The sequence below is a fragment of the Eptesicus fuscus genome, chromosome 1, assembly GCF_027574615.1.
Source record: "Eptesicus fuscus isolate TK198812 chromosome 1, DD_ASM_mEF_20220401, whole genome shotgun sequence".
In the NCBI taxonomy this organism is placed as follows: Eukaryota; Metazoa; Chordata; class Mammalia; order Chiroptera; family Vespertilionidae; genus Eptesicus; species Eptesicus fuscus.
This window is the reverse complement of record NC_072473.1, coordinates 41,267,675-41,294,033: the sequence shown is the minus strand read 5'-3', so window position 1 is coordinate 41,294,033 and position 26,359 is coordinate 41,267,675. Positions and strand designations below refer to the sequence as shown.

The following is a 26,359-nucleotide window of genomic DNA, read 5'->3' as shown; positions in this document are numbered from 1 at the left end:
CTGGCTGACTCAATGTGAGTGTTGGTTTCTTGGTCTCCAATCCTTGGAAGGTAGGAGGATGGCATATATTCTCAGACTGATGGATATACTGTTCTCCTCTCCTGACGGTATACTGTTCCCCTCACTTTCTTTCCCAACATAGGGAGTTCAGATCACTTTTGGCTCCAGGGAGTGGTTGGGAAGAATTTTGGACCAGGGAAAATAAAAGAGAAGGGAAAAACCAAAGAATGCTTAGTGACTTTCTAAATTTGTTGTCCTACCCTTGGCTCTGACTCCATCATCCAGTCCCTTTGTTCTTAACCTCATCCAGTAGTAAATGCATCTGAAGAGGAATGGTGAGTCTTGAAATACCTAGTTAAAAATTGTCATTTTTTTCCAGCCTGAGACATGAGCTACACATTTGTTTTTAAGCACCCTGTTCTCTGTGTGTGCCACATCTTTCATTAAAGCTTTGTCCATTTGCCTTTGACAGTGGATTGAGAGAACAAATTGAGTTTTGAGTCAAAGTGCCTCAGTGTTGGAGATAAGCTTTGAATGCAAGTTCCGGAACCAATAGTAGATTGGTTAATGGGTACAATAATTATCTTGGTCTGGAGCTGACCCTGGAAGACAAAACTTTTATGATTATAGAACTTGGCCAAATACCAGGCCTCTTCTTAGCTCCCCCCCACAATTCTTCCTAGAACATCTATCAAATCAGGAGATGGAATTGTTGAGGGTTAACTCTTAAGATTTATTGCAAAAACTTACCCATTTTGCAAATAATTATGCAAAATCTTTCCCATAGTGTACATTGGAAATTGGGATTGCCTGAGCCACTTAGAACAGCTTTAAAAACATGTAGCTTGATTTAGAGGGTGTTTGTATCTATATACACATATATATGTATATGTTTATGAATTAAGTGGCCATTATAGTAGATGTGAAGATACCAGTGACTTCTAATTATGTGATCCGTCCTTTAACTTTTCTGTCCTCATTCTTTTCTTGTCACTTTTCTTTTGAAAAATGTAGATAAGATTCTTTGTTCTCTTTTTTCCTGTCTTCTATGATGGCTGGCTCTGGTCCTCTTAATCTCATTGCCCTGATATTTTAGCTATGCATGTGTACTGTTATTTTTCCTGATATAATTATACTGGAAATTATTTTGCTGCTTTTGAGGATTTTCACCCTTTTCTCCATGTTTGTCCTTTCACTTTTTAGTGGGAAAGGGAGGAGAGCCCATTTCTCCTCTCCTCAGTCATTTATCCACTAAAGTTCCTATAGCCCTGAAGTTGCCCAAACAGACTTAGTCTTGTATCTTCTGTAAATGGTGCCAGTCTGGATGTGCTCTGTTGTCTCCTGTGTCATAACTACTTGGTATTTATGTTGTTTTTGTCATATTCTGGAAAGTCAGAACTAAATAGAGTTTAATGATGCTAGAGAGAGGACTTCTTTTGTTCAAGTAACTTTCTGCATTTGGGCCATTTCTTCTTGCACTGATTGGCCTGACTTGGAGGATGAGCCATTCAGGACAACTAGAAATGCAAACATATCAACAGAAATGGGGATAGAGAGAAAGAAGATGAGGAGTTGAAGCCAGAACAACTGGGTCCTATACTCTACTGTCTCTTACTAACTAGTCTAACCTTGGTAAGTGCTTTAACTGTAAATTATTATTTTTCCTCAGTGTCAAAGCAGGTCCATGATAAAATTTATCTCAGGAGGTTTTGAGAAGAACCCTGTAAGTTATTAGCAATGAAGTTTACTCTTAAGAGCATGGATTCTAGGGCCAGACAAGAGGGAACCAATTTCTTTTTTTCCCATGAGCTGCATGACCTTGAACAAATGATCTTTGCCTATTATTGTCCCCTCATTTGCAAAATGAGAATCATAATCATGTCTACATAGACGGGAAGTAGGTAAGGTCAAATGATGCAAAATAATTTCAGTGAGTGGCACATAGTAAGTATACAGTAAATACTAGCCACTGTACATTTAGTGTCACTAGTCATTTATTCAGCAAATTTTTATTGGGAGGCAGTATCCAGAAGGTTAAACAATCATAGATTCTAGAGCCAGATAGCCTGGACTCAAGGCACAGCTCTTCCATTTAGTTTTTTTTTTTTTTTCCTGGGCAAGTTTATTAACTGCTCTATGTCTAGAGTTCCTCATAAAATGGGATTATAACAGTACCTTACTTATAGAATTGTTGTGAGGATTATTTAAGTTAATAAGTGCAAAACATTTAACTATTGAATAATACATAAAAAATGTGATATACACAATGGAATCTTACTAAGCCGGAAAATAGAAGAAACTCTTGCCATTTGCAACAATATGGATGAACATGGAGGGCATTATGCTAAATAAAATAAGACAAAGAAAGACAAATACCATATGATCTAACTTATATATGGAATTTAAAGCATTTGAACTCATAAAGACAGAGAATAGAATGGTTGTTGATGGGCTGGTGGGGTGGAGGAAATAGGGAGATATTAGTCAAAAGATAAAAACTTTCAGTTATACCAGATGAATAAGTTCTAGAGAGCGATACTGTGTTGTATTCTTAAACTTTACTAAGAAAGTAAAACTTAAGTTTTCTCATCACAAAAAAATGGTGATGCATATGTTAATTAGCTTGATTGTGGTAATTACTTCACAGTGTATATGTATATCAAAGCATCACATTGCATATCTTAAATATATACCTCAATAAAGCTGGAGAAAAAGGCAAAGCATTTAGAATAGAATTGGCACATAAATTATGCTAAGTGTTCACTGTTGCATTGTTATTATTACTTTGTTATTAATAAGTATTTACTCTTGATGCTGAAATGAAATAATGAGAAGAATAAATCCAGTCTCAGTCCCTGTGCCTTCCCCAGGATCTGGAGAAAACACCTGGGTGATTCAGACTAGGGGGGTAATAACCAGGGCCCCGTCTAAAGAGGCAAAGAGGACCTTATTGACAATCAGACTACAATTCTGAATAGTTGCATTCCCCAGATTACATTATCTATCATTTGTACAAAATGTCATACAGTATTTTACTAAACCTAATGAAAACTCAGTGAGTCCAAATTCAAATAGCTCCCATCTGTTTCAATTTTGCCATGTAAGGTTTGGGGGTAGATTCCTTGCTAGAGCCATGGTTAGGGCCAGGATGCTTGTCTGCAGACATCTGGGGCTCTCCTGGAGAAGTAAAACTTCCTTAATATCCTCCATCTCATATTACTGAAAGGGAAAAGGAGGAAGGCTGATATACTATTGGAAACAACCCCATTTAGGCAGGGAACTTGTGGCAACCCAGGCAGCATCTCTGAGCACTTATTTCACCATGTCCCAATGAAAACACTCAGTCAACCATTAACAAATGGCATGTAAGCAGCCCGTTTCCAATAGGACCATAGGCAACCAGAGTTCAGAGAGGTCTGTCTCTTTGTTATGAGCAGAAACTGAGCAGAAAAACCTCTAAGGCTTTGTCAACTGTCTTTCCTAGGACAATTGCTGAGTGAGGCAAGACAAGGAAGATGCTGTGCTTGGCACAGGTTAAATGAGCAGACAAAACTAAAAGCTGTGGAATAGAACAAATGTAGCTCAACAATGTAGTAGCTGAGTGTCAATTGTGTAAGGGTGTATAGTCTGTGCTAGCATTCACAAAAGGGAAACCACAGTGAGGAACTAGAGGGTACAGTCAGAGAAGGCTTCTTTAGGGAGGAAGAATGTGTGAATTTTATTTTAAAGGCTGGATGTATTGAAATAGGAAGCATCACTGGGGCAGAGAGGAGGTATTAGTGTGAGCCCAACATATAGATCTGTGATTTTGATGAGTGAGTGGCAAATAATATTAGCCATCCACCACCACCACCCCACTCCCACCCCACCCTGAAAGGGGTATGCAAAATTTCCGGGGATAGTGGGATAGCTGTGTAAATTTTTAAATGTTTACAGTTAACTGTGCTTTGATTTATTTTCAGTCACAATATGTAACTTACTTTGGAAGTTTAAATGAACTAAAGGAGGGCATGGAGAGTTTTATGTTTATCAAAAGGAGTTCTAAAATGATACAAAACATTAGTCTGGGAGCAAGAAAGCTCAGCATCATATCTATGAGAACATTGGCTTCCTTGTAACTGAATGCAGGTTCCACTGCCTACCGCAACAAAAGCCAAATTCATGAGACAGGTGCTAATGAGAAAGAAAGTGGTTTATTCAAGTGCCAGCTGCCTGAGATAATGGGGGACTCGCATCCCAAAGCCCATTTTAACCTCTCAGTGCAGGCAGTGGTTTTTATTGGGAGGGAACGAGAAAGCAAACAAAGAAATCAGGAGGGTAGTGTTTGAAAGTTCTCTACATGTAAGTCAGCACAGTCCATTCTGATGATTATCTCAAAACAGGTCAAGTGAAGATCAAGTTTTTATGGCTGAGAGATAGCAAGTCTCCCAGAGCCAGAATGTCCAGTTGCTTGAGTTAGCTTCTTTCCCCAAAGCTAGTTCCTGGAACTCTTACACATATATGCAACATATCCATGCTTTACATATTAGTTAATAATTCACCTTTCATAAAAATACTTTTAACAAAATCAATATTAAAAATAGGATAAAAAATGGAGGCTGGATAGGCAGGCCTTCATGCACCTCCTCTCAGGGCCACACTGGAGATACAACTAAATTAGAGAAAATTCACTTGGAATTACCAACTGAGGTCCAGCTGAGGAGGAGAGTTATCCTATCTAATAAAGAGGGGATATGCTAATTGACCGTCACACCCTCACAAAAGTGGCACTCACAGCTAATAAGGCGGTAATATGCTAATTGACTGTCATGCCCTAAAAGATGGCGGCGCCCTCAGCCCCGCTGGGATGGCAGGCATGTGGCACGGCCAGGCCCACCTCCAGGTGGGTTCGGCCACTCCACACCTGCCTCCGGAGTCCCCCAGTCCTCTCAGCCCCCCAGCTGCCCAGGGCCAGCCCAAGGCACAAGCAAGCCTCAGATGTCACTGCCCAGTCGCCCAGGGTCGGCCTGAGGTGCAGGCAAGCCTCATATGGCGGCTTCCCAGCTGCCCAGGGCTGGCTCAAGGTGTAGGCAAGCCTCAGATGCCAGCTGCCTAGACACCCAGGGCAGGCCTGAGGTGCAGGCAAGCCTTAGATGGTGGCTGCCCAGCCCCCCAGGGCCACCCGAGGCTTAGGTAACCAGGGCCAGCTGAGGCTGGTGCTGCTGACAGTGGCAGTAGTAGAGGTGTGATGGGGGTGTCACCTTCCCCTGATCACCAGGTCACCTCCCACCCCTGAGGGCTCCCAGCCTGTGAGAGGGGGCAGGCCAGGCTGAGGGACCTCCCCTCCAGTATCTAAGAAAGACAGAAAACACCTGGAGACTGGTAGGAAGTTCAAGGTCATGAGAGGAGCTTACCCAGTTTCCAGGGTTGGCAGGCTAGTAGTACAAGAGTGATGAGGGAGCTCCTGGCTATGGGAAGGTCTGTCTCCTCAGAAGATAGAGGCCCAAAACTCAGACTGAGCTCCACAGTCTGGAGCACCAAAGCTTAGATCCATGGCCTATGTAACATCCAGCTGTGAAAGGCCACAGGGCTGCTGGCCACAGTGGAGTCTGGAGCCAGTAGACCAGAGACAGTTGGAGAGAAAGCTGAAGTTTCAGGTTTTTTGTTTGTGTGTGTGTGTGTGTGTGTGTGTGTGTGTGTGTGTTTAAACCAGAGCACAGTAGTATTCATTTGAAGTTACCAAGGCTTTGGTGCAGTGGCTCAGACTGGAGGTGCCTAAGGAGAGGCTGGGGTGGGAAGCATTGTGGGGAGATGTGGAAAAGCAGCAGCCAGGAATCCTTCATTTGTTTGTAGGTCTCCAAATCCAAATGGCCATTTTTCCTGAGAGGAGCTGGCCACTCCCAGTAGCCTCAGGGCAGAAAAAGGAAAGAAAAACCCACCCTAGGTAATACAGCCTGCCCCACCATCAGGAGCCATGCCTGAAACACCCTGCATTTTGACCTTTTTGGAGGAAACAAAAGCAGAGACCAAACCTAAATAGTCTCAGGGGACTTCAGTAACCAAATTGGGAGAGGAGCCATCTGCCCCACTGTCCTGAGAAACAGACTCCTACTTTTGCTGCATGAGAGAACTAATAAAACTCCAGGTTTCCTTCCGACCCATTTTTCTCCATACAAGGATCTCTGTCCAGCTGAGGGCAGAGTCATATTTTGGGCCACTCATGGAGTAGTAGCCCCAGGGCAGGGAAACTCAACCAGCCACATTCCCTGAAAGCTAATCAGCACCTCCACTGCCTAAAGCCCTTTCAGAAACAGACTTTTTAAACAATATATTTTATTGATTTTTTTACAGAGAGGAAGGGAGAGGGATAGAAAGTTAGAAGCATCAGTGAGAGAGAAACATCGATCAACTGCCTCCTGCACAACCCTACTGGGGATGTGCCTGCAACCAAGGTACATGCCCTTGACCAGAATCAAACCTGGGACCTGTCAGTCTGAAGGCTGATGCTCTATCCACTGAGCCAAACTGGTTAGGGCAGAAACAGACTTTTGAGTGATTAAGTTTAACAGCTGCCTAGCAGTCAAAGGTGATCAGAGGCAGAGCCTGGAAAACCAGGGGAAGTTTGATGACCCAGTCCTGGGCCCCATGCTGCAAACAAACCTATATTAAGAGGGCAGATTGGTCCCTCCTGCTTGCAGCCAAGTCCTAGGGAGACAGACACAAATGGTGGATTGCTTGGAGCTCCAAGCAGGTTGCTGAAAGCCAAAGGAGGACACTTCCTGACAGTGGATAGCACCTAAATACCTCACAGGAAGCCCAGAATTGGCAAGCAGAATAGTCAGCCACAGTCTTCAGAAGAATAAGATCCAAAGGAATCTCCCAAGGGGCATTAAACTCTGCTGAAATGAATACCACTTCACTTTTGTTTTATATTTTTTCTTCCCTTTTTTTCTTTTATTTTTTTTTTAAATTTTTTCTCTTTACTTTCTTTCCCCCCCTTTTTAAATTTATCTTGATCTATTTTATTGATTTGTTATTATTCTAGTCTCTATTGTTTAAAGCATATATATATATATAAATTTTCTCTTCTCTTTTTATTCTCAAATTTTTTACTCTTTTTTTCACTACTAAATTTGTTTTCTTTTCTTCATCTCTTTTCTTTTTTCCTCCTTTATTATAAACCATTTTTCTTCCCCTGTTCCCCTAATTCTTTATTCTTATATTCTTTATTTCAGCTCTGCATCCACATATTCACTTCTGCTCCTTTTTTGTTGTTTTTTTTTGTTTTGTTTGTGCTTTTATGTGTTTGTTGGTTTGATTTGTTTTCTCCTCATAGTTTTTTTTTTTTCTATCATTCTTGCTCTCTTTTCTGTTTCTTAATTCTCTGATGGTTGTTTTGTTGGGGCTGTAGGGATCTTGTGTATGTTTTTGTTTGGTTTCTTTTACTATATATTTTCTTGTGTTGTACTTTGTTCTGTTCAGTTAGCACCTCCACAGTAGCTTACAAAACATGGATGAGGGTGAGTCACGTAGTCAGACAGTCTGAGAGGAGACTCCATCCATGTACAGGACAATAACATTCAGGACCCATCTACAACAGAAGAACCCAAATCACCCAGGCAAGGGGCTTTCCTAAAGCACCCTACTCAGGAGATCTGAGAAATAGCACCACTGAGTCCCACAAAACACCTACTACATAAGACCACCCCAGAAAAAATGGAAGGCATAGCAGTTTGATCTAATACATATAAACAAATACAAAGGGACAGAAAAATGAAGAGACAAAGAAACAACCCCAAAATGAAATAAAAAGAGGAATCCCCAGAAAGGGAACTGAATGAAATGGAGACAAATAATTTGTCAGATAAATAATTCAAAGTAATAATAATAATTTGGCTCAAACAATTCAGTGAGAACTATAAGCAACTTAAAGATAATTATAAGAGACTTAATAAGAGCTATACCAACATGAACAGAGAACTTGAAATACTAAATAAGAATCAATTGGCAATGAGGAGTGACATAGCTAAAATAAATAACACCCTGGAAGAGTTCAACAGTAGATTAGAAGAAGCTGAGGAACAAATCAGCGAATTAGAAGACCAGATAGAAAAAACACCCATTCAGAGCAGCAAATGAAGAAAAAAATTAAAAAGCAGGAGGAGAGTCTAAGGGAGCTTTGAGACAACATGAAATGTAACAACTTTCACATTATAGGGGTACGAGAAGGAGTAGAATCTGATAAAGAAATACAGAACCTATTTGAAGAAATGATGGCAGAAAATTTCACTAACCTGGTGAAGGAAAAAGTCACTCAAGCTCAGGGAACATAAAAAGTCCCAATAAAGATGAACCCTAAAAGACCCACACCTGGGCACATAATAATTAAAATAACAAACATTAAAGACAAAGATTCTTAAAGGCTGAAAGAGAGAGACAGAAAGTTACCTACAATGGAGCTCCAGTCAAACTGTCTGCTGAATTCTCAATAGAAACACTTCAGGCTAGAAGGGAATGGCATGAAGTATACAAGGGACTAAACTGAAAGCTACTCTATCTAGCAAAGCTATCATTCAAAAATTGAAGGTAAAATAAACAGCACCACAGACAAATAAGAGGCTAAAGGAGTTTATTACCACCAAAGAAGAACTTCTAAAAACACTAAAGGGTCTGTAGTAAGAAGAAGAAACAGAGAAAGAGAAGAACACAGGCATAAAAAATAAAAATGGCAATAAATAAGTACTTATCAATAATAACCTAAAATGTAAATGGCTTAAATACTCCAATAAAAATACATAAATTAGCTGAATGAATAAGAAAACAATATCCGTATATATGCTGTCTACAAGATACCCACCTCAGAACAAAGGATGCACACAGGATAAAAGTTAAGGGATGGAAAAAAAATCCAGGAAATGAAAATGAAAGAAAAGCTGGGGTAGCAATACTCATATCTGACAAAATAGATTTCAAAATGAAGGCCATAACAATAGTTAATGAAAGCCACTTTATAATACTAAAGGGATCGAAACAGCAAGAGGATACAACTCTGGTAAAAATATAAGCACCCGATACAAGAGCATCCAAATATATGAAAAAACCTTCTAGGGAATTTTAAGGGAGATTTGGACAGCAATACAGTCATAGTATGGGAATTTAACACCTCACTGACATCACTGGATAGAACTTCTAGACAAAAAATCAAGAAGGAAACAGTGATCCTAAATGACACACTAGATCAGATGGAATTAATTGATATTTTCAAAACATTTCTCCCTGAAACTACAGACTATACATTCATCTCAATTGTGCATGGGACATTTTCAAAAATAGACCACATGTTAGGACACAAACTAAGTTTCTACAAAATTAAAAATGTTGAAATCATATCAAGCATCCTCTTGGGTCACAATAGCATGAAATTAGAAATCAACTACAATAATAGCAATCAAAAACATTCAAACACATGGAGGATAAATAGCATGCTATTAAACAGTGTAAGGGTTACCAAAGAGCTCAAGGAAGAAATAAAAACCATCCTGGGAACAAATGAAAATGATCACACAACAACCCAAAATCTATATGACATAATGAAAGCAGTCATGAGAGGGAAGTTCATAGCACTACAAGCCCACCTTAAAAAAAAGAAAGAAAAGGAGAGAAAAGAAAGAAAGAAAAAAAAAAACTTTTAATAAGTTATCTAGTCCAACAACTTAAAGAATTAGAAAAAGAACAACAAGGAAAGCCCAGAGTAAGTAGAAGGAATGAAATAATATAGATCAGAATGTAAATAAATGACAGAAAGACTAAAAAATAATACAAAAGATCAATAAAACCAAGAGTTGGTTCTTTGTAAAGTATAAACAAGACTGATGACCCTTTAGCCAGACTCCTCAAGAAACAAAGAAAGAGGACCCAAATAAACAAAATCAGAAACAAAAAAGGTGAAGTTACAAATGATTCGACAGAAATATAAAGGTTCATAAAAAAATACTATGTATGACTATATTTCAACAAAATGGACAACCTGGATGAAATGATTATGTTCCTAGAAAAATGCAATCTTCTAAAACAATCAGGAAAATTCAGAAAGTCTGAATAGGCTGGTAAGTACTGATGCAATGAAGTAGTTATCAAAAACCTCCTGGGAAACAAAAGCTGTGGTTTGGATGGCTTCACGGGGAGTTTTATCAAATATTCAAGGAAGAGCTAACACCTATCCTCTTCAAACTATTCCAAAAAATCAAAGAGGAACAGACACTTCCAAGCTGTTTTATGAAGCCAGCATTATACTAATTCCAAAACCAGATAAAGACACTACAAAGAAAGAATTACAGGCCAATACCACTGATGAACATAGATGCTAAAATCCTCAAAAAAATTAGCAAATAGGATCCAGCAACACATTAAGAAGATCATACACTATGACCAAGTGGGATTTATTCTGAGGATGCAAGGCTGGTACAATATTCGCAAATTAATATATGTGATACAGCACAATAACAGATTGGAAGAGAAAAAGCGCATGATCATATACATTGATTCAGAAAAAGCATTCAACAAAGTACAACACCTTTGTTTTAATAAAAGTTCTCATTAAAGTGGGAATAAAGGGATCATACCTCAACACAATAAAGGCCATACATGACAAACCTACAGCCAACATTATATTAATTGGCTAAAAACTAAAAACATTTCCCCTAAGAACAGGAAAAAGACAGGCATGTCTGCTTTCACCATTCTTATTCAACACTAGAGGCCCAATGCATGAAATTTGTGCATGGAGGGGGGCGTCCCTCAGCCTAACCTGCACCCTCTCCAATCCGGGAGCCCTCAGGGGATGTCCTACTGACAGCTTAGGCCTGCTCACCATGGTTCTCTGCTCTCTGCAGGGCCTGCCTGATCCACACCAGGGCGATTGCCAAACAGGCCATGCTGGGTGCTGCCTGCAGGTTGCACTTGCCTGCTCCCCAGTCACACCTGCGACGTCTAAGCAGGCCATGCTGGGTGCTGCCTGTGGGCTGCACTTCACTGCTCCCGGGTCACTGAGGCCATGCTGGGTGCTGCCTGTGGCTGCGCTTGCCTGCTCACGGGTTGCCGTGGCGAAGGCCAAACAGGCTATGCTGGGAGCTGCCTCCTCCCTGCTGTCAGTCTTCATGGAGGCAATGAGGTTAATTTGCATACTCACTCCTGATTGGCTGGTGGGCATTGCAAAGTGACAGTCAATTTGCATATTTCTCTTTTATTAGTGTAGATAGTACTGGAAGACCTAGCCTAGCCATAGCGATTAGACAAGGAGAAATAATAAAGGCATCCAAACTGGAAAGGAGGAAGTAAAACAGTCATTATTCACAGATGACATGATATTGTACATAGAAAACCCTAAAAAAACTAGTTATATAAAAAAAACAACAATTTAATAAATGAATTTGACAATGTAGCAGGATACAAAAGTAACACAGAGATTTCCATGGCATTTTTATACACCAATAATGAACTATCAGAAAGAAAAATTTTAAAAAATCCCATTTACTATTGCAACAAAAAATTAAGATACTTAAGAATAAATGTAACCAAGGAATTAAAAGACCTACCCTCCTACCTGTCCAGCATGGCTCAGTAGTTGAGCATCGACCTATGAACCAGGAAGTCATGGTTAGATTTCTGGTCAGGGCACATGCCCAGGTTTCAGGCTCGATCCCCAGTATGGGGCGTGAAGAAAGCAGCCAATCGATGATTCTCTCTCATCATTTATGTTTCTATCTCTCTCACCATCTCCCTTCCTCACCGAAAGCAATACAAAATATTTTATAAATCAATCAATCAATCAATCAACAAATAAATAAATAAAATGACCTGCCCTCTGAAAACTACACGACCTTGAAAAAATGAGAGAGGAAGATATAAGCAAGTGGAAGAATATACCATGTTTATGAAACTAAGCAATGCATAGATTCAGTGCAATCCCTGTTAAAATAGCAATCGCATATTTCAACGATCTAGAACAAACACTCCCCCAAAATTATATGAAACCAAAAAAGGTCTCTAAATAGCTTTCGCTATCTTGAAATAGATGAAGAAAGTTGGAGGAATCATGATACCAGATATCAAGTTATACTACAAGGCTACTATACTCAAAACAGGCTGGTACTGGCCCAGGAACTGGCATATAGATAAATGGAGCAGAATAGAGAACCCAGAATCAACCCAAGCCATGATGCTCAATCAATATTTGACAAAAGAGGCAAGGGCATACAGTGATGTAAAGATATTCTCTTCAATAATGGTGTTGAGAAAACTGGACAGAAAAATGCAAAAAAAAAAAAAATGAAACTAGACCACCAACTTACGCCATAAGCAAAATTAAACTCAAAATGGATTAAAGACTTAAATGTAAGTTGGGAAACCATAAAAATCCTAGAAGAAGCCATAGGCAGCAAAATCTCAAACATCTCTCATAGCAATATGTTTACCAATACATTTCTTAGGGCAAAGGAAACTGAGTAGAAAATAAACAAATGGGACTACATTAAAATAAAAAGCTTCTGCATAGCAAAAGCCATCAAAAAAAGGGAAAGGGACCCTGTTACATGGGAGATCTTATTTGGCAATGATACATCTGATAAGGATTAATTTCCAAAATATACAAGGAACTCATACAACTTAACAAAAGAAAGACATACAATGCAATTAAGAAATGGGCAAAGGGCCTAAATAGATATTTCTCCAAAACAGGCACACAGAAGTCTGAGACATATGAAAAAATTCTCAAAGTCACTAATCATCTGAGAGATAAAATTAAAACGACAATGAGTTATCACCTCACACCAGTCAGAATGGCTATCATCAACAAATCAACCAATGGCAAATGTTGTTGAGGATATAAAGAAAAGGGACTCCTAGTATACTGCTGATTGGAATGCAGACTGGTACAGCCACTGTGGAAAACAGTATGGAGCTCCCTCAAAAAATTAAAACTAAGACTCCCATTTGACCCATTGATCCCACTTCTAGGAATATATCCTAAGAAAGCAGAAACACCAATCAGAAATAATATATGCACTCCTATATTCACAGCAGTGTAACTTACAGCAGCTTAGATTTGGGAGCAGCCCAAGTGTCCATCAGTAGATGAGTGAATAAAAAAGCTATGGTATGTTTACTCCATGAAATACTATGCATCTGTAATAAAAGGACCTCTTACCCTTTGAGACAACATGGAAGGACAGGTAGAATATTAGGATAGGCAAAATAAACCAGTTAGAGAAAGATAAGTATCACATGATCTCACTCATTTGTAGAATCTGATGAACAAAATAGATACAGAGACATAGAAGTATGGAACAGACAGGAATTTCCGAGGGAAGGCAGGGGTGGGAGTTGGGGAGTGATTAACCTGAAATCTTATATGCACACTAGAGGCCCAGTGCATGAAATTCGTGCACTGAGGGGGGGTGTCCCTCAGCCCAGCTTGCACCCTCTCCAATCTAGGACCCCTCAAGGGATGTCCGACTGCCTGTTTAGGCCCGATCCCGGTAGGACATCCCTCTCACAATCCAGGACTGCTGGCTCACCTGCCTGTCTGCCTGATTACCCCTAACTGCTTCTAGCTGCCAGCCTAATCACCCCCTAACCACTCCCCTGCCAGCCTGATTGATGCCTAACTGCTCCCCTGCCAGCCCGATTGCCCCTAACTGCCCTCCTCTGCTGGCCTGGTCACCCCTAACTTCCCTCCCTTGCCAGACTGGTCACCCCTAACTGCCCTACCCTGCCAGCCTGGTCACCCCCAACTGCCCTCCCCTGCAGGCCTGGTCACCCCTAACTGCCCTCCCATGCAGGCCTGGTCACCCCTAACTGCCCTCTCCTGCAGGCCTGATCCCCCCCAACTGCCCTCCCCTGCTGGCCATCTTGTGGTGGCCATCTTGTGTCCACATGGGGGCGGCCATCTTGTGTGTTGAAGTGATGGTCAATTTGCACATTACATCTTTATTATATAGGATATGCATAGCCCATGCATACAAACAACAGTGTGTTGAAGGCCTGGGAGGAGAAGGTGTGGGATGGAAGTGGTCAATGGGAAAAAAAACACCAAAAGGGACATTTGTAATACTTTCAGCAATAAAGATAAAATTTTAAAAACAATATTTAAAGAATAGAGGGGTGGGTTTCATCATGTCCTGGTAACTGTGTTTAGATTTGAGCTTTACAACCCTTTTACAAGGTAAGGATGACTCCCCTTGTTTCTTAGATGAGGAAATTGAGGCTCAGAGAGGTTATATGGCTTGCCCAAGAACACACAGTAGGTTAAATTCATGGTTTTGGACTCTAACTCACTCCACGGTTTCATGCTGCTTTATGTCATTAACCATCCTTTGTAATTGGATTTTCTGATCAGTGGGTCATTCCTATCACATCCTTACACTTGACCTTATGACTAATCTGGTGCTTGGAAACTCATATTTAACCCTCTGAGGCATCAGAAAGAGCACTCAAAGGGGGAATTTTATTTTTTTGAAAGTGATTTTTTAAAATATATTTTTATTAATTTCAGAGAGGAAGAGAGATAGAAACATCAATGATGAGAATCATTGACTGGTGCCTCCTGCGGGATCCAGCCCACAACCCAGGCATGTGCCCTGACTGGGAATTGAACCATGAACTCCTGGTTTCATAGGTCAATGCTCAACCTCTGAGCCATGCCAGCTAGGCCTAATTTTAATGACATATCTCTCTAGCTCTGTTCCCCTGTCACAGAGACAGAATTCTCTATCATTGCTTGTTATCCTTAAATTAAAAAAAACAACAACAACAAACAATAGGAGATTCAGTTGATGCTTTTAATTTAGCTTCAAGATCATGTACATCAAGCATGTCAAACTCATGGTCCACAATGAATATTTTTGTGGCCCAGCTAATATAACAGTATGTAAGAAACGTTTTAATAAAAATTTCGTAACTTAATTTTTACTATATCCTGTTATACGTAATTATTAATAACGAACTACAACATTTGCTAAAGACTGATTACTATAATTGTGTTGCATTCATTTCCCTTATGCGCCTTACGCGCTGGCACACCATTTCTCTCCACTAATACTAGCAGCTAATATTTTAGCAGCCGATTGCCATGTCATTAGTTCTGGACTGACTTGTTTGGTGTGCGCAACAGGAAATAGTTCGCTTTCGGGAAACAAGAAAAATAGGTTTGTTTGCATTACATTTATTATTTTATGCAGTTATTCAGTGTCTGGTAAGTTAATGTTCAATAAAAAATATTAATTTTTATTAAAATATTCTATTATTTTGTTAATGATTACTCATTTATTTCAGCCCTTTGTATTCAGCATGTCTCTATTGAAATAAACCTATGTTTCTATGAAGATAGAAGCTTTTGTTTCTTTTTGCAGCCCACATAAACTTAAAACTTGTTTATTTGATCTGTGTTAGCCTTTGAGTTTGACATTTTTGGAAACTAGTAATGGTTTTGAAGATTGACAATGATTATGAAACACCAACTCAGAGAAAAAGGAAGCTGTAGGCTGAAATTAGGAATAAAGGGAGTTTGAGACTGCCTTATTCTAGCATAGTGGTTACCCACCTGTGTGGTCCAGCCTTGGATTACTGGGTCTATGTGTAGTTGTATTATGTATTGTAAGGCAGGTTTCAAGCCTTTACAGATCAAACTAGATTATACTGATCCATTCTAAGCTTGTCCTGCTTTTGTAATTACATTAGCCTGACAGAGCCCACTTTTAATGTATATTTCCACAAAATGTTCCTGAGGATGTGGAAGTCAGTGCATGGGAGCCACTCCATTCTTTTGGCCAGACTGAGCCTGATGGTAAAAGGAACCCAAGCTATGAAAGAGGCTTGGAGCAACATTTTCCCACTCTTTGTAGATGACCTCTTCTTCTCCTGTGAACTTGATGCTAGGGGCACCCAACAGATCAGAACCCAAATGTACTCACAGCCTATGTATGTGAATGATTATTATGGGAGGGAAAAGTACAATGTGATGATTGTTTTTTGCAAAGCAATTCAACAAGATCTGTATTTTCCAGCCTGAAGCTTCAAGATTGACAGAGCTATGTTGGAAATCCTTAAGGACAGCCTTCTACAGCCCTACCAAAAAGTCCAGTTTATCATGCAGTGTGAAGAGTTAGGATTGGGAATTTGGCCGTGGCCATGGCCAAAGGCAAATCCTTGGCAGATAGCCTGCAGCTGAGAAATGAGTCGTGTAAGGCGATTCAGTAGAATGGAAATAATTTAATCAAACCATATCATATTAATAAAAGTTAATGAGCATTTCTGACTCTGTCAAATTGTCTAAAAGTCCAAGTATAGGACAACAGGAGGGAGAATTGTCCAGAAAGGACCCCTGCTACTATAGAGGACATCTGTCTGGACAGGGCTCACTGGAGTCTTCTTTCACCAGACTCAGCCACACCACATGTCCCAGCAATAGGTATGCTCTCAGGGTAAGCATAGGACAGTGCTGAGAGAAAGCAGTGAAAGACTACTCAGAGACCCTCATCAGACTTTATATTCCATAGGCCCACAGGTTATTTAATCTGTCTCCCTGTTCTTTAACTTATGAAATATTTGACATTCAAAAATATATGAAAATTATGATGCACACCCATGTACTTACTATTCAGTTTAAGAAATATTTTTACAAATAGTCTTCCTCCTCTCCTTTTCTGCTTCTTCCCTTCTCTTCCTTCCTTGCCTCTCCCCATTCTCATCATTGTACTGAATTTCTCATGTATTGTTGTTGTATTTTTATAGTTTTTGTACATATGTATGTATCCTTAAACATGTGGCAGCTTTTGTATGTTTTTAAACCTTATATAAGTGAAATAGATATAGATGAAATAAACTATATAGAAATTAAGGGAATGATGAGCATGGCATTTGAGATGGAGTTTGCTTTGTCATCATAGATTTTGGATTGTGTGATGGGTTCACCAAAACTTAACACATTATTAAAAGTAATTAAGTAGCCTTGGCCAGTGTGGCTCACTTGGTTGGGCATTGTACTATGCTGGTTCAATTCCAAGTCAGGGCACATGCGCAGGTTGTGAACTCAATCCCCAGTAGGGGGTGTGCAGGAGACAGCCAATGTATGTTTCCCTCTCACGTCAAGGTTTCTCTCTCTCTCTCTCTCTCTCTCTCTCTCTCTCTCTTTCCCCTCCCTTCCTCTCTCTCTAACAATCAATGAAAACATTAAAAAAGTAATTAAGTAAATAAATATAGAAATAAGAGCACTATTCATGGACTAATGATGTGTGTCTCATAGACTGAGTTAGGATTAATGTAATTCTGTGCACTCAAGAGCAAAACAACTATGATAATAACAGATAAGCAATATACTATTTGTATATATGTACTTCTATTTTTCTCATACAATAAGATTTGTAAGATTCATCCATGTAAATATGTGAAGTTCTTTATTAATTTTATCCTCATTTCTCCTGCCATACTAGGCCTTCTCCAAAAATCCCTACAACACTAAGATAATGTGCCCAAATTTAGACCAAAACACCTCCCATTGGCAGTATTAGCATCCTGATGTGCCTATGCGCCAAATCTCCTGGTACCCACTCTCTACATACCTTTAACATAGTCTTCTCTTCCTTCCCACCTAGGACCTGATTCGGAGAGACATCCTATACTACAAAGGGCGCATTGACATGGATAAATATGAGGTAGTAGACATTGAAGATGGCAGAGATGATGACTTTAATGTCAGCATGAAGAATGCCTTTAAACTTCACAACAAGGAGACTGAAGAAGTGCACCTATTCTTTGCCAAGAAGCTGGAGGAGAAGATACGCTGGCTCAGGGCTTTCAGAGAAGAGAGGAAAATGGTACAGGAAGATGAAAAAATTGGTAAGTGACTTCAGAAGAGAACAAAGAATATGGTTATGAAGAACATAGAGGATTTGAAATAGTTTTCATTTCTCTAGAGGCAGAAGGAAGATTTATATTGCAAACTGACTTAATCCACTTTGTTGGTTCCCTATTATTAGGTGCTTTTTGGTAGATACCAGTAGTTTCCATTAATTAGGGTTAAGTGAGTTATAGGTCAACTTCCTCTACAGTCTCATTACTAGATAAAACTATTACATGGAAAGCAAACCTCTGACTCAATTCTTTCAAACATACAGACATTTATCAGCAAACCAACATGAGAGCAGTTATACAGCCTATTCTGTAATTTCAATGCAGTATCAATTCTATTCTTAGATACATGATGGAATCTTCTGTGAAAGGTTAGTCAAGGCAGATTTGGTAATATAGTGACAGGATTCAGCTAACTTTCTAGTCAGAGTCTAATGACAGAATCCTTTCATGAAGGTCAAGTCATAACATCTTTTCAATTTTAAACTTTAGGCTTCCTTCTGAAAGGCATAGGCTACAGGACTTACTGGATTCTTATACTCAGTTTTTGTGAGGGCTAAGGTGCCTGTAAGACATTTGTGGCCACTGCACATCTTGTATAACATTCACTTTCCCAATGAAAGTTCATTTTTAAAAAGATATGTTTTTATTGATTTTTAGACAGGGAGGAAGGGAGAGGGAGAGAGATAAACTTCAATGTAAGAGATAAACATTGATTGGCTGCTTTCTGCACACACCCTACTGAGGATCAAGCCTGCAACCAGGGCATATACCCTGACCGGAAATGGAAATAGCGACCTTTTGGTGCATGTGATGACACTCAACCAACTAAGACACACCAGCTAGGGCTGAAAGTTCATTTTTAACATGTGTTAGGCCAATTAGGCCTCATGTATTAAGGTGACTGAATGGCTGGTAGTAGTGGCCTCTATAGGAAAGATTTCTGAGTGTTTAATATTGCTAAACATCACCTCTTCAGTGTACATTCCTGATTAGGGCACTTTAAATATTAACTAAATGCTCATAGAATATAGATTAAAATTAATGTAAATGTATATATCATATCCTCTGTATGAAAATATTTTGAAATACATGAATAAATAGGGTCTAAAATCATAACTACTTGCATGATTTCCATTCACACTAAACCATACTCTTTTGTATGAGAGATTCTTCCCCTTTTCCACAATAGCTGGGAGAGATATTTTTTTATTCTGCTTCCCAAATGGGATTTAGGCTTCATTGGAAGTAGTTTTGTTTACAAAGTACTATCAGGTATCTTGCCCATAGTCATGCATTTCTCATATAAAAATATAAAAATTCAGGCTTTGTAAGTCCCTTAAAAAATAGTTTCTGTGTTTGCACCACTACAAATGGGAGTAGAATTGTACTTTAAAACACTTGAATACTCAAGTTTGTAGAAACTGCCTCTAGAAAAAAAGTGCTTACCCACTGAGTTCTGGTACAATTGGATTCTCCTATCCTTCAGTGTAGGGGATTGAAATGGTCCAAAAGCAAGGAAATATAATTAGAAAAAACACTGCTTAGTCTTATCCTAGTCTTCTCAAGTCTTGGTTAAAATGCATACTGATAATTCACTTTGAGTCACATTGGTGTCAAATTGCTTTTAGCATACGGGCATTGATTTGGGGCATCTTGTGGAATGGTACAGAAATGCTACTGGCTTTCTCCCAATGGCAGGCAGTAGCAGCCTTTGACATTGCATAGGTTGTTAGGGCTATTAAAGGAATTTTCTTAGTGTGCTTTCTAAAGCCCCTAGATCAACTTGAATATCCCCTCCATTCTCTCTGGTTCAAACATGATGTCTCACACACAATGTCCTAATGACCTATAACTTTGAGAATCTGCCTCTAATAGAAAAGCTTACAGAAGTTCAATCCTGGTAGGCCTATGTTTGTCTTTTAAAAAGTGTTTTTTTCTGATTATAACTAAATTACTTTCATTGTAGACTTTCATTTGTAGACCAAATAAGAAGAAACTAAAAATCAGACATGAACATATGGAGCTAACTTTTATAAACATTTTAATATATTTTTCCATTTAAAAAACTAGCATAGCTGAATAGTTTTTTTCTCTCTCTCCCTACTCCCCACCTCTCCCTGATGGTAGATATAATTGTACATCATTATTTTTCACTTAAAATTATATCATTATTATTTCCTTAAATCATTTAATATTTAATCATTATTCTTATTGCTGTCATATGGATTTACTATAATTTTATGTTTACTATTTTTATTTTTTAATTATAAAATATATACATGAACATAATAAACATTTATTTATTTTTTAAATATATTTCTTTATTGATTTCAGAGAGGAAGGGAGAAGGAGAGAGAGATAGAAACATCAATGATGAGAGAATCATTGATCAGCTGCCTCCTGCACGTCCCCTACTGGGGATCAAGCCTGCAACCCAGGCATGTGCCCTTGACCAGAATCGAACCCGGGACCCCTCAGTTCGTAGGCTGACGCTCTATCCACTGAGCCAAGCCGGCCAGGGCCATAATAACCATTTAAACACTTACAGATATGTAATAAAGAAAGTGTATAATGTTTTTCTTCTCTGTCACTCCTATGCTGTGTGAGATAATGATTATTAATTTGGTGTACATCTTTCCATACTTATCCAATGCTCATATAAACATCTATACACATCAGACTTTTAAATTTTTATTTACAAAAATTATACATATCACTCTGTAACTTGCTTTTATAAAACTTAATCATAAATAACTCCCAAGGTGAAGAATATAAAACCTTACTCTAACTCTTTATATCAGGGTTCAATCAGAGAAGCATAACCAATAGGAGATTATTAAGATATTTTTATAAGGAATTACCTTATATGATTGTGAATCCTGGTTGAGCAACTCCAAAATTGTAGGGGCAGGCTGTCAGGAATGACAGATCATGGGCAGGCTTGAACTCATGGGCATAGGCCAAAGCTGTCATCTATAGATAGGAAGTTCATGAGAAGGATTGAACTCCAAGTACATGGACTAAAGTTGTGAGGCAGAATTTCTTATCTCTCAGATGGGGGAGACCTCAGCACTGCTTTTTTTTTTTTTAATGGTAATAAGAACTACCATGAAGTTGATGTTCTTAAAAAATTTTAAGTGCATGATATCCTATCTAATAATAGACAAATATGCAAATTGCCCATACCTCTTACACACCCACAAGCCACACCCACAAGCCACGCCCACCATCTAGTCAGAGCAAGTATGCAAATAAACCCAAACCAAGATGGCTACAGCCACAGAGAGCAAGGTTTCCTAGGTAACAGAGGAAGCCAAGCTTTCCGCCTGCCCTTGCCAGGCCTAAGCCTCCACTCAAGCTACAAAGTTTCTATTATAGAAGGTAAACAAATTCAAACAAATGGCGGCAGAATGGAGCTTGAGAGAGCAGGCCAGGGTTGCCGCCAGCAACAGAGGAAGCAAAGCTTTCTGGACACCCTGGCCGGGCCCACCCGCTTAAGGTAACAAAATTTCAATTATAACCCCAACACAAATGGCTTCGGCCTTGGAGGGAGCCCCAGGCTTGGCTCCACTCCAGGCTACAAAGTTTCAATTGTAGAAGGAAAATGAATTCCAGATACCAGGGCCTCTGCTTGGGTTGCCAGGGGACGTGGCCGGCCTGCAAACCACCACAGGCCCCTCGCTCAGGCCGCCCCACACCCCAAGGGAACCCCCGCCTGATCCGGGACGCCCTTCAGGGCAAACCAGCTGGCCCCCACCCCTGTACCAGGCCTCTATCCTATCTAATAAAAGAGTAATATACAGCTTGATCATCACTGTAACACACAATATAGCTGCCCCCATGTGGTCAAAGATCCTGCCCCCATGTGGACACAAGATGGCCACCACAAGATGGCCAGCAGGAGAGGGCAGTTGGGAGGCACCCTGCCTGCAAGGGAGGGCAGTTGAGAGGGACCAAGCCTGCAAGAGAGGGCAGTTGGAGGTGACCAACCCTGCAGGAGAGGGCAGTTAGGGGTGACCAGGCCAGCAGGGTAGGGCAGTTGGGGGAGACCAGGCCTGCAGGGGAGGGCAGTTGGGGGGGACCCAAGCCTGCAGGGGAGGACAGTTGGGGGGACCAGGCCAGCAGGGGAGGGCAGTTGTGGGTGATCAGGCCAGCAGGGAGGGCAGTTAGGGGTGACCGGGCCAGCAGAGGAGGGCAGTTGAGGGAGACCACGCCTGCAGGGGAGGACAGTTGATGTGGGGGACCCAGGCCTGCAGGGGAGGGCAGTTAGGGGTGACCAGGCCAGCAGGGGAGGACAGTTAGGGGTGACCAGGCCAGCAGGAGAGGGAAGTTGGGGGCGACCAGGTCTGCAGGGGAGGACAGTTAGGGGCAATCAGGCTGGCTGGGGAGCAGAAAGGCGTTGATCAGGCTGGCAGTGGAGTGGTTAGGGGGTGATCAGGCTGGCAGGCAGAAGTGATTAGGGGCAATCAGGCAGAGGCAGGCAAGCGGTTGGGAGCCAGCAGTCCTGGACTGTGAGAGGGATGTACAACTGCCCGTTTAGGACTAAATGGGTGGTCTGACATCCCTCAAGGGGTCCCAGATTGGAGAGGGTGCAAGATGGGCTGAGGGACACCCCCTCATGCACGAATTTCATGCACCGGGCCTCTAGTATCCTATATAAAGGGTACTTTATACATATTCTACAGCAACTCCTCATTTACCCTATAGCCAGCCTCTTGGAATCACCATTTTATTCTGTCCATTTATGAGTTTGACCTCATATTTAATTTATATACCTAATATAAAAAATGATGCCATATTAGTCCTTCTGTGACTGCCGTATTTCACTTACCATAATGTCCTACAGATTTATCTATATTGCCACATATGGCAGAATTTTCTTCCTTTTTGGAGCTGAGTAGTATTACAGTATATGTATATACCATGTTATTTAATCCATTCATTTATTTATGGACATTTAATTTGTTTCTATATCTTGGCTATTGGGAATAGTGTTACAATCAACATGTGAGTACAGATATCTCTTCAAGATCCTGACTGTAATTATTTTGGATATATATATAGAAGTGGGATTACTAATCATATGATAGTTCTTTTTTTAATTTTATTAAGAACCTCCTTACTGTTCTCCATAGTGACTAAAGCATTTTAATTCTGAACAGTGTACTATGGTTCTAGTTTATCCACATCCTTGCCAATACTTATCTTTGATAATAGCTATCCAAATAGGAGTGAGGTGATTTCTTATGGTTTAAACTTGAATTTTCTAATGATTAGAAATGTTGAGAATCTTTTCATATACATGTTGGCCATTTGTATGTCTTCTTTGAAGACATGTCTATATAAGTCCTTTGCCCATTTTTAAAATCTAGTTATTTGTGGGATTTTTTTGTTTTTGTTTTGGGTTTTGTTTTTTGTTGTTGTTTTTTTGCGATTGAGTGTTCCACATAGAAGTGCCTCATATGTGGAAATTAACACATTATCAGGTATAGTTTGCAAATATATTTTCTTCCATTCCATAGGTTGCCTATTCATTCTGTTTCTTTGCTATGCAGAAGTATTTTAGTTTGATGTAGTCCTACTTATCTGCTTTGCTTTGTTGCCTATGTTTTTGGTGTAATTTTCAAGAAATCATGGCCAAGATCAATGCCAAGCTTATTCCCTGTTTTCTTATAGTACTTTTACAGTTTTAGGTTATACATTTAAGTCTTCAGTCCACTTTGAATTGATTTTCATGTATGGTAGAAGGTAGGAGATCAGTTTCATTCTTTTGCATGTGGATATCCATCCAGTTTTTTCAGCACCATTTTTTGAGAAAAGGATCCTTTCCCCGTTTTGTATTGTTGGCAACTTTGTCAAAGATATAGTGGCAATATATATATATATATATATATATATATATATATATATATACACACACACACACACACACACACACACACACACACACACACACTAGTGGCCCAGTGCACAAAATTCATGTACATGAAAAGGGAATTAATTAGAGGAAATATTTTAATATTGTTATTTGCCCTTTCTCTATAATAAAAGTGTCAGAGATGAAAGAAAATTAGTAAAATATATATGAAAATCTTGCTCCTGTCAGAGTCTGGGGTGCACCATGGGACCCACAGTCATGTCCCTGCCCACCCACTTGTGCCTCAAAATCACACGAGACCCAGACCCAGCCACCCCCCCCCCACCCCATTGGGCTAGATACAGACCCAGCTGGTCCCACCCTTGTCAAGCCCTGCTTGGCGGAGGGTGCAGCCTCAGGTGCCCTGGCCTGGCGCTGGGTGGGGGTGTGGCCTGAGGTCCCCCAGCCTGGGCTGGGCGGGGAGCACTCCTTGAGGGCCCCCCTCAAGCCCCTCCTGGTGGGGGATGTGGCCTGAGATCCCCTGTGAAACCCCTCTGGGTGGGAGGCATGGCCTGAGGTCCCCTGTCAAGCCCCACCGGGCAGGGGGTGTGCCTCGAGGTGCCCCGTCAAGCCCTGATGGGCAGAAGGCACAGCTTCAGGTACCCCAGCCCAGCACCGGGAGGCGGGCACAGCCTCAGGTCCCCTGTCAAGCCCTGCTGGGCAGGGGGCATGGCCTCAGGTCCCCTGGCCTGGGTGAGGGGAGCAGCCTGAAGTCTCCAGGCCCAGCACCAGGGTGGGGGGTGCACCTTGAGGTCCCCCATCAAGCCCCTCAAGGTGGCAGGCGCAGCCTCAGGTCCCCCAGCCTGGCGCTGGGGCAGGGGGTGCAGCCTGAGGTCCCCTGGTCTGGTGCCAGGGTGGGGGGCATGGCCTGAGGTCCCCTGTCAAGCCCCACAGGGGCAGGGGGGCACAGCCTCAGGTCCCTGGTGATTGCTCATTAAGGCTCATTACGGGAACTTGGCCTCCACTGTTGGTGCAGCCATCTTGTGTTACAGAAACTCTGCCCCCACTGTGGGCGCCACCATCTTGTGTTACAGAAACCCCTGCCTCCACTGTGGGTGCCTCCATCTTTGTGGTGGAGTGATGGTCAATTTGCATATTCCCTCTTTATTATATAGGCTAAGTTTATTTCTGGACTGTCTATCCTATCCTATTGGTTTACATATCTGTCTGTAATTACTATAGCTTTGAATATATTTTGAATTAAGAAGTATGATGCCTCCAGATTTTTTCTTCTCTTGCAAGTTTGTTTAAGGTATTATGGGTCTTTTGTGGTTCCACATGTGGTCTTTCTATTTTGATAAAAATGCCATTGGAGTTTTGATAGGATCACATTGAATCATTAAATTGCTTTGGATAGGGAAAAATCATCACTCTTGCATGATATAAAACTCTCAAAAACTAGTTGTAAAATGCATTGCCTTTATTATCTCAACATAATAAAGGCCATGTATGAAAGGTCCATAGCTAACATCGTACTTAAAGGGGAAAAACTGAAAGCATTTTCTCTAAGATTAGGAACAAGACAAGGATGCCTACTTTTACCACTTCTATTCAGCATAGCAGTGGCAGTTTTATCAAGAACAATTAGGCATGAAAACAAATAAAAGGCATCCAACTCAGAAAGGAAGAAGTAAAATTATTTCTGTCTGCAGATGATATAATTTTACATATAGAAAATCCAAAAATCTCCACAAAAAGCTCTTACAACTAATAAATGAAGTTATTAAAGGTGTAGGATACAAAATCAACTTACAAAATTCTGTTGTGTTTATATTCACTGACTACAAACTACCTAAAAAGAAAATTAGTAAACAGTCTACTCATAATCACATCAAAAAGAATGCAAGAGTTAGGAATAAACTTAACCAAGGAGGTGAAAGATTTCTACACTGAAAACTACAAAATATTGCTGAAAGAAATTAAAGACAAAAATAAATAGAAAGACCTTCTTTCTGTGTTCACATATTGGAAGACTTCATATTGTTAAAATGTCCATTCTTCTCAAAGCTATCTACAGATTCAATGTGAACCTATTAAAACGCCAATGACTTTTTTAAATTTTTCAATTACAGTTTAAGTTCAATATTATTTTATACTAGAGGCCTGGTACACGGACTCGTGCACTGATGGGGTTCCTTGGCCTGGCCTGTAGGGATCAGCGGACCTTCGTGCTACTGCAGCCCAGCCTTACCTGCCATCTCGTTGGGCTCCAGCCCGCTGTCCGTGTTGATCCTGCACAGCACAATGTAGTGCGCAAAATGACAGGAAACTGGGGAGGAGCCCATTCCTCAACCTGGTGCTGCACTGCTCCCACTCATCTCGGCCCCACTGCGCCTGCTGCTGCTGCCTCTCCTCTGTGGTCTTTGCACAACTGTCCTAGGTATTATGGGTATTATGCTAATCATGGCAGCCTCATTCCTTGCGTGGCATGGAGAAGCAGCCATGGGCTTGTGCCCAGTCAATCCAGATGCCAGTCCCGATCCCGGTCCTGGTATAGATGGGGGAGGGGCGTGCAGGGGTAGTGTCCGTGAGAGAGGCTCATGCAGCCACAGCTGT

General features: G+C 40.6%; 1 protein-coding gene across 2 annotated transcripts in view; it reads left to right on the top strand.

Annotated features, from left to right (window-relative positions):
• ARHGEF9 (Cdc42 guanine nucleotide exchange factor 9) overlaps window positions 1-26,359 on the top strand; it is a 187,921-nt gene that overhangs the window by 118,620 nt on the left and 42,942 nt on the right. For both annotated transcript variants that reach the window (XM_054716181.1, XM_054716177.1), the window contains one exon: window positions 17,628-17,871. In XM_054716181.1, coding sequence (XP_054572156.1) covers window positions 17,628-17,871 — 244 coding nt within the window. The remainder of the gene's footprint in view (window positions 1-17,627; window positions 17,872-26,359) is intronic.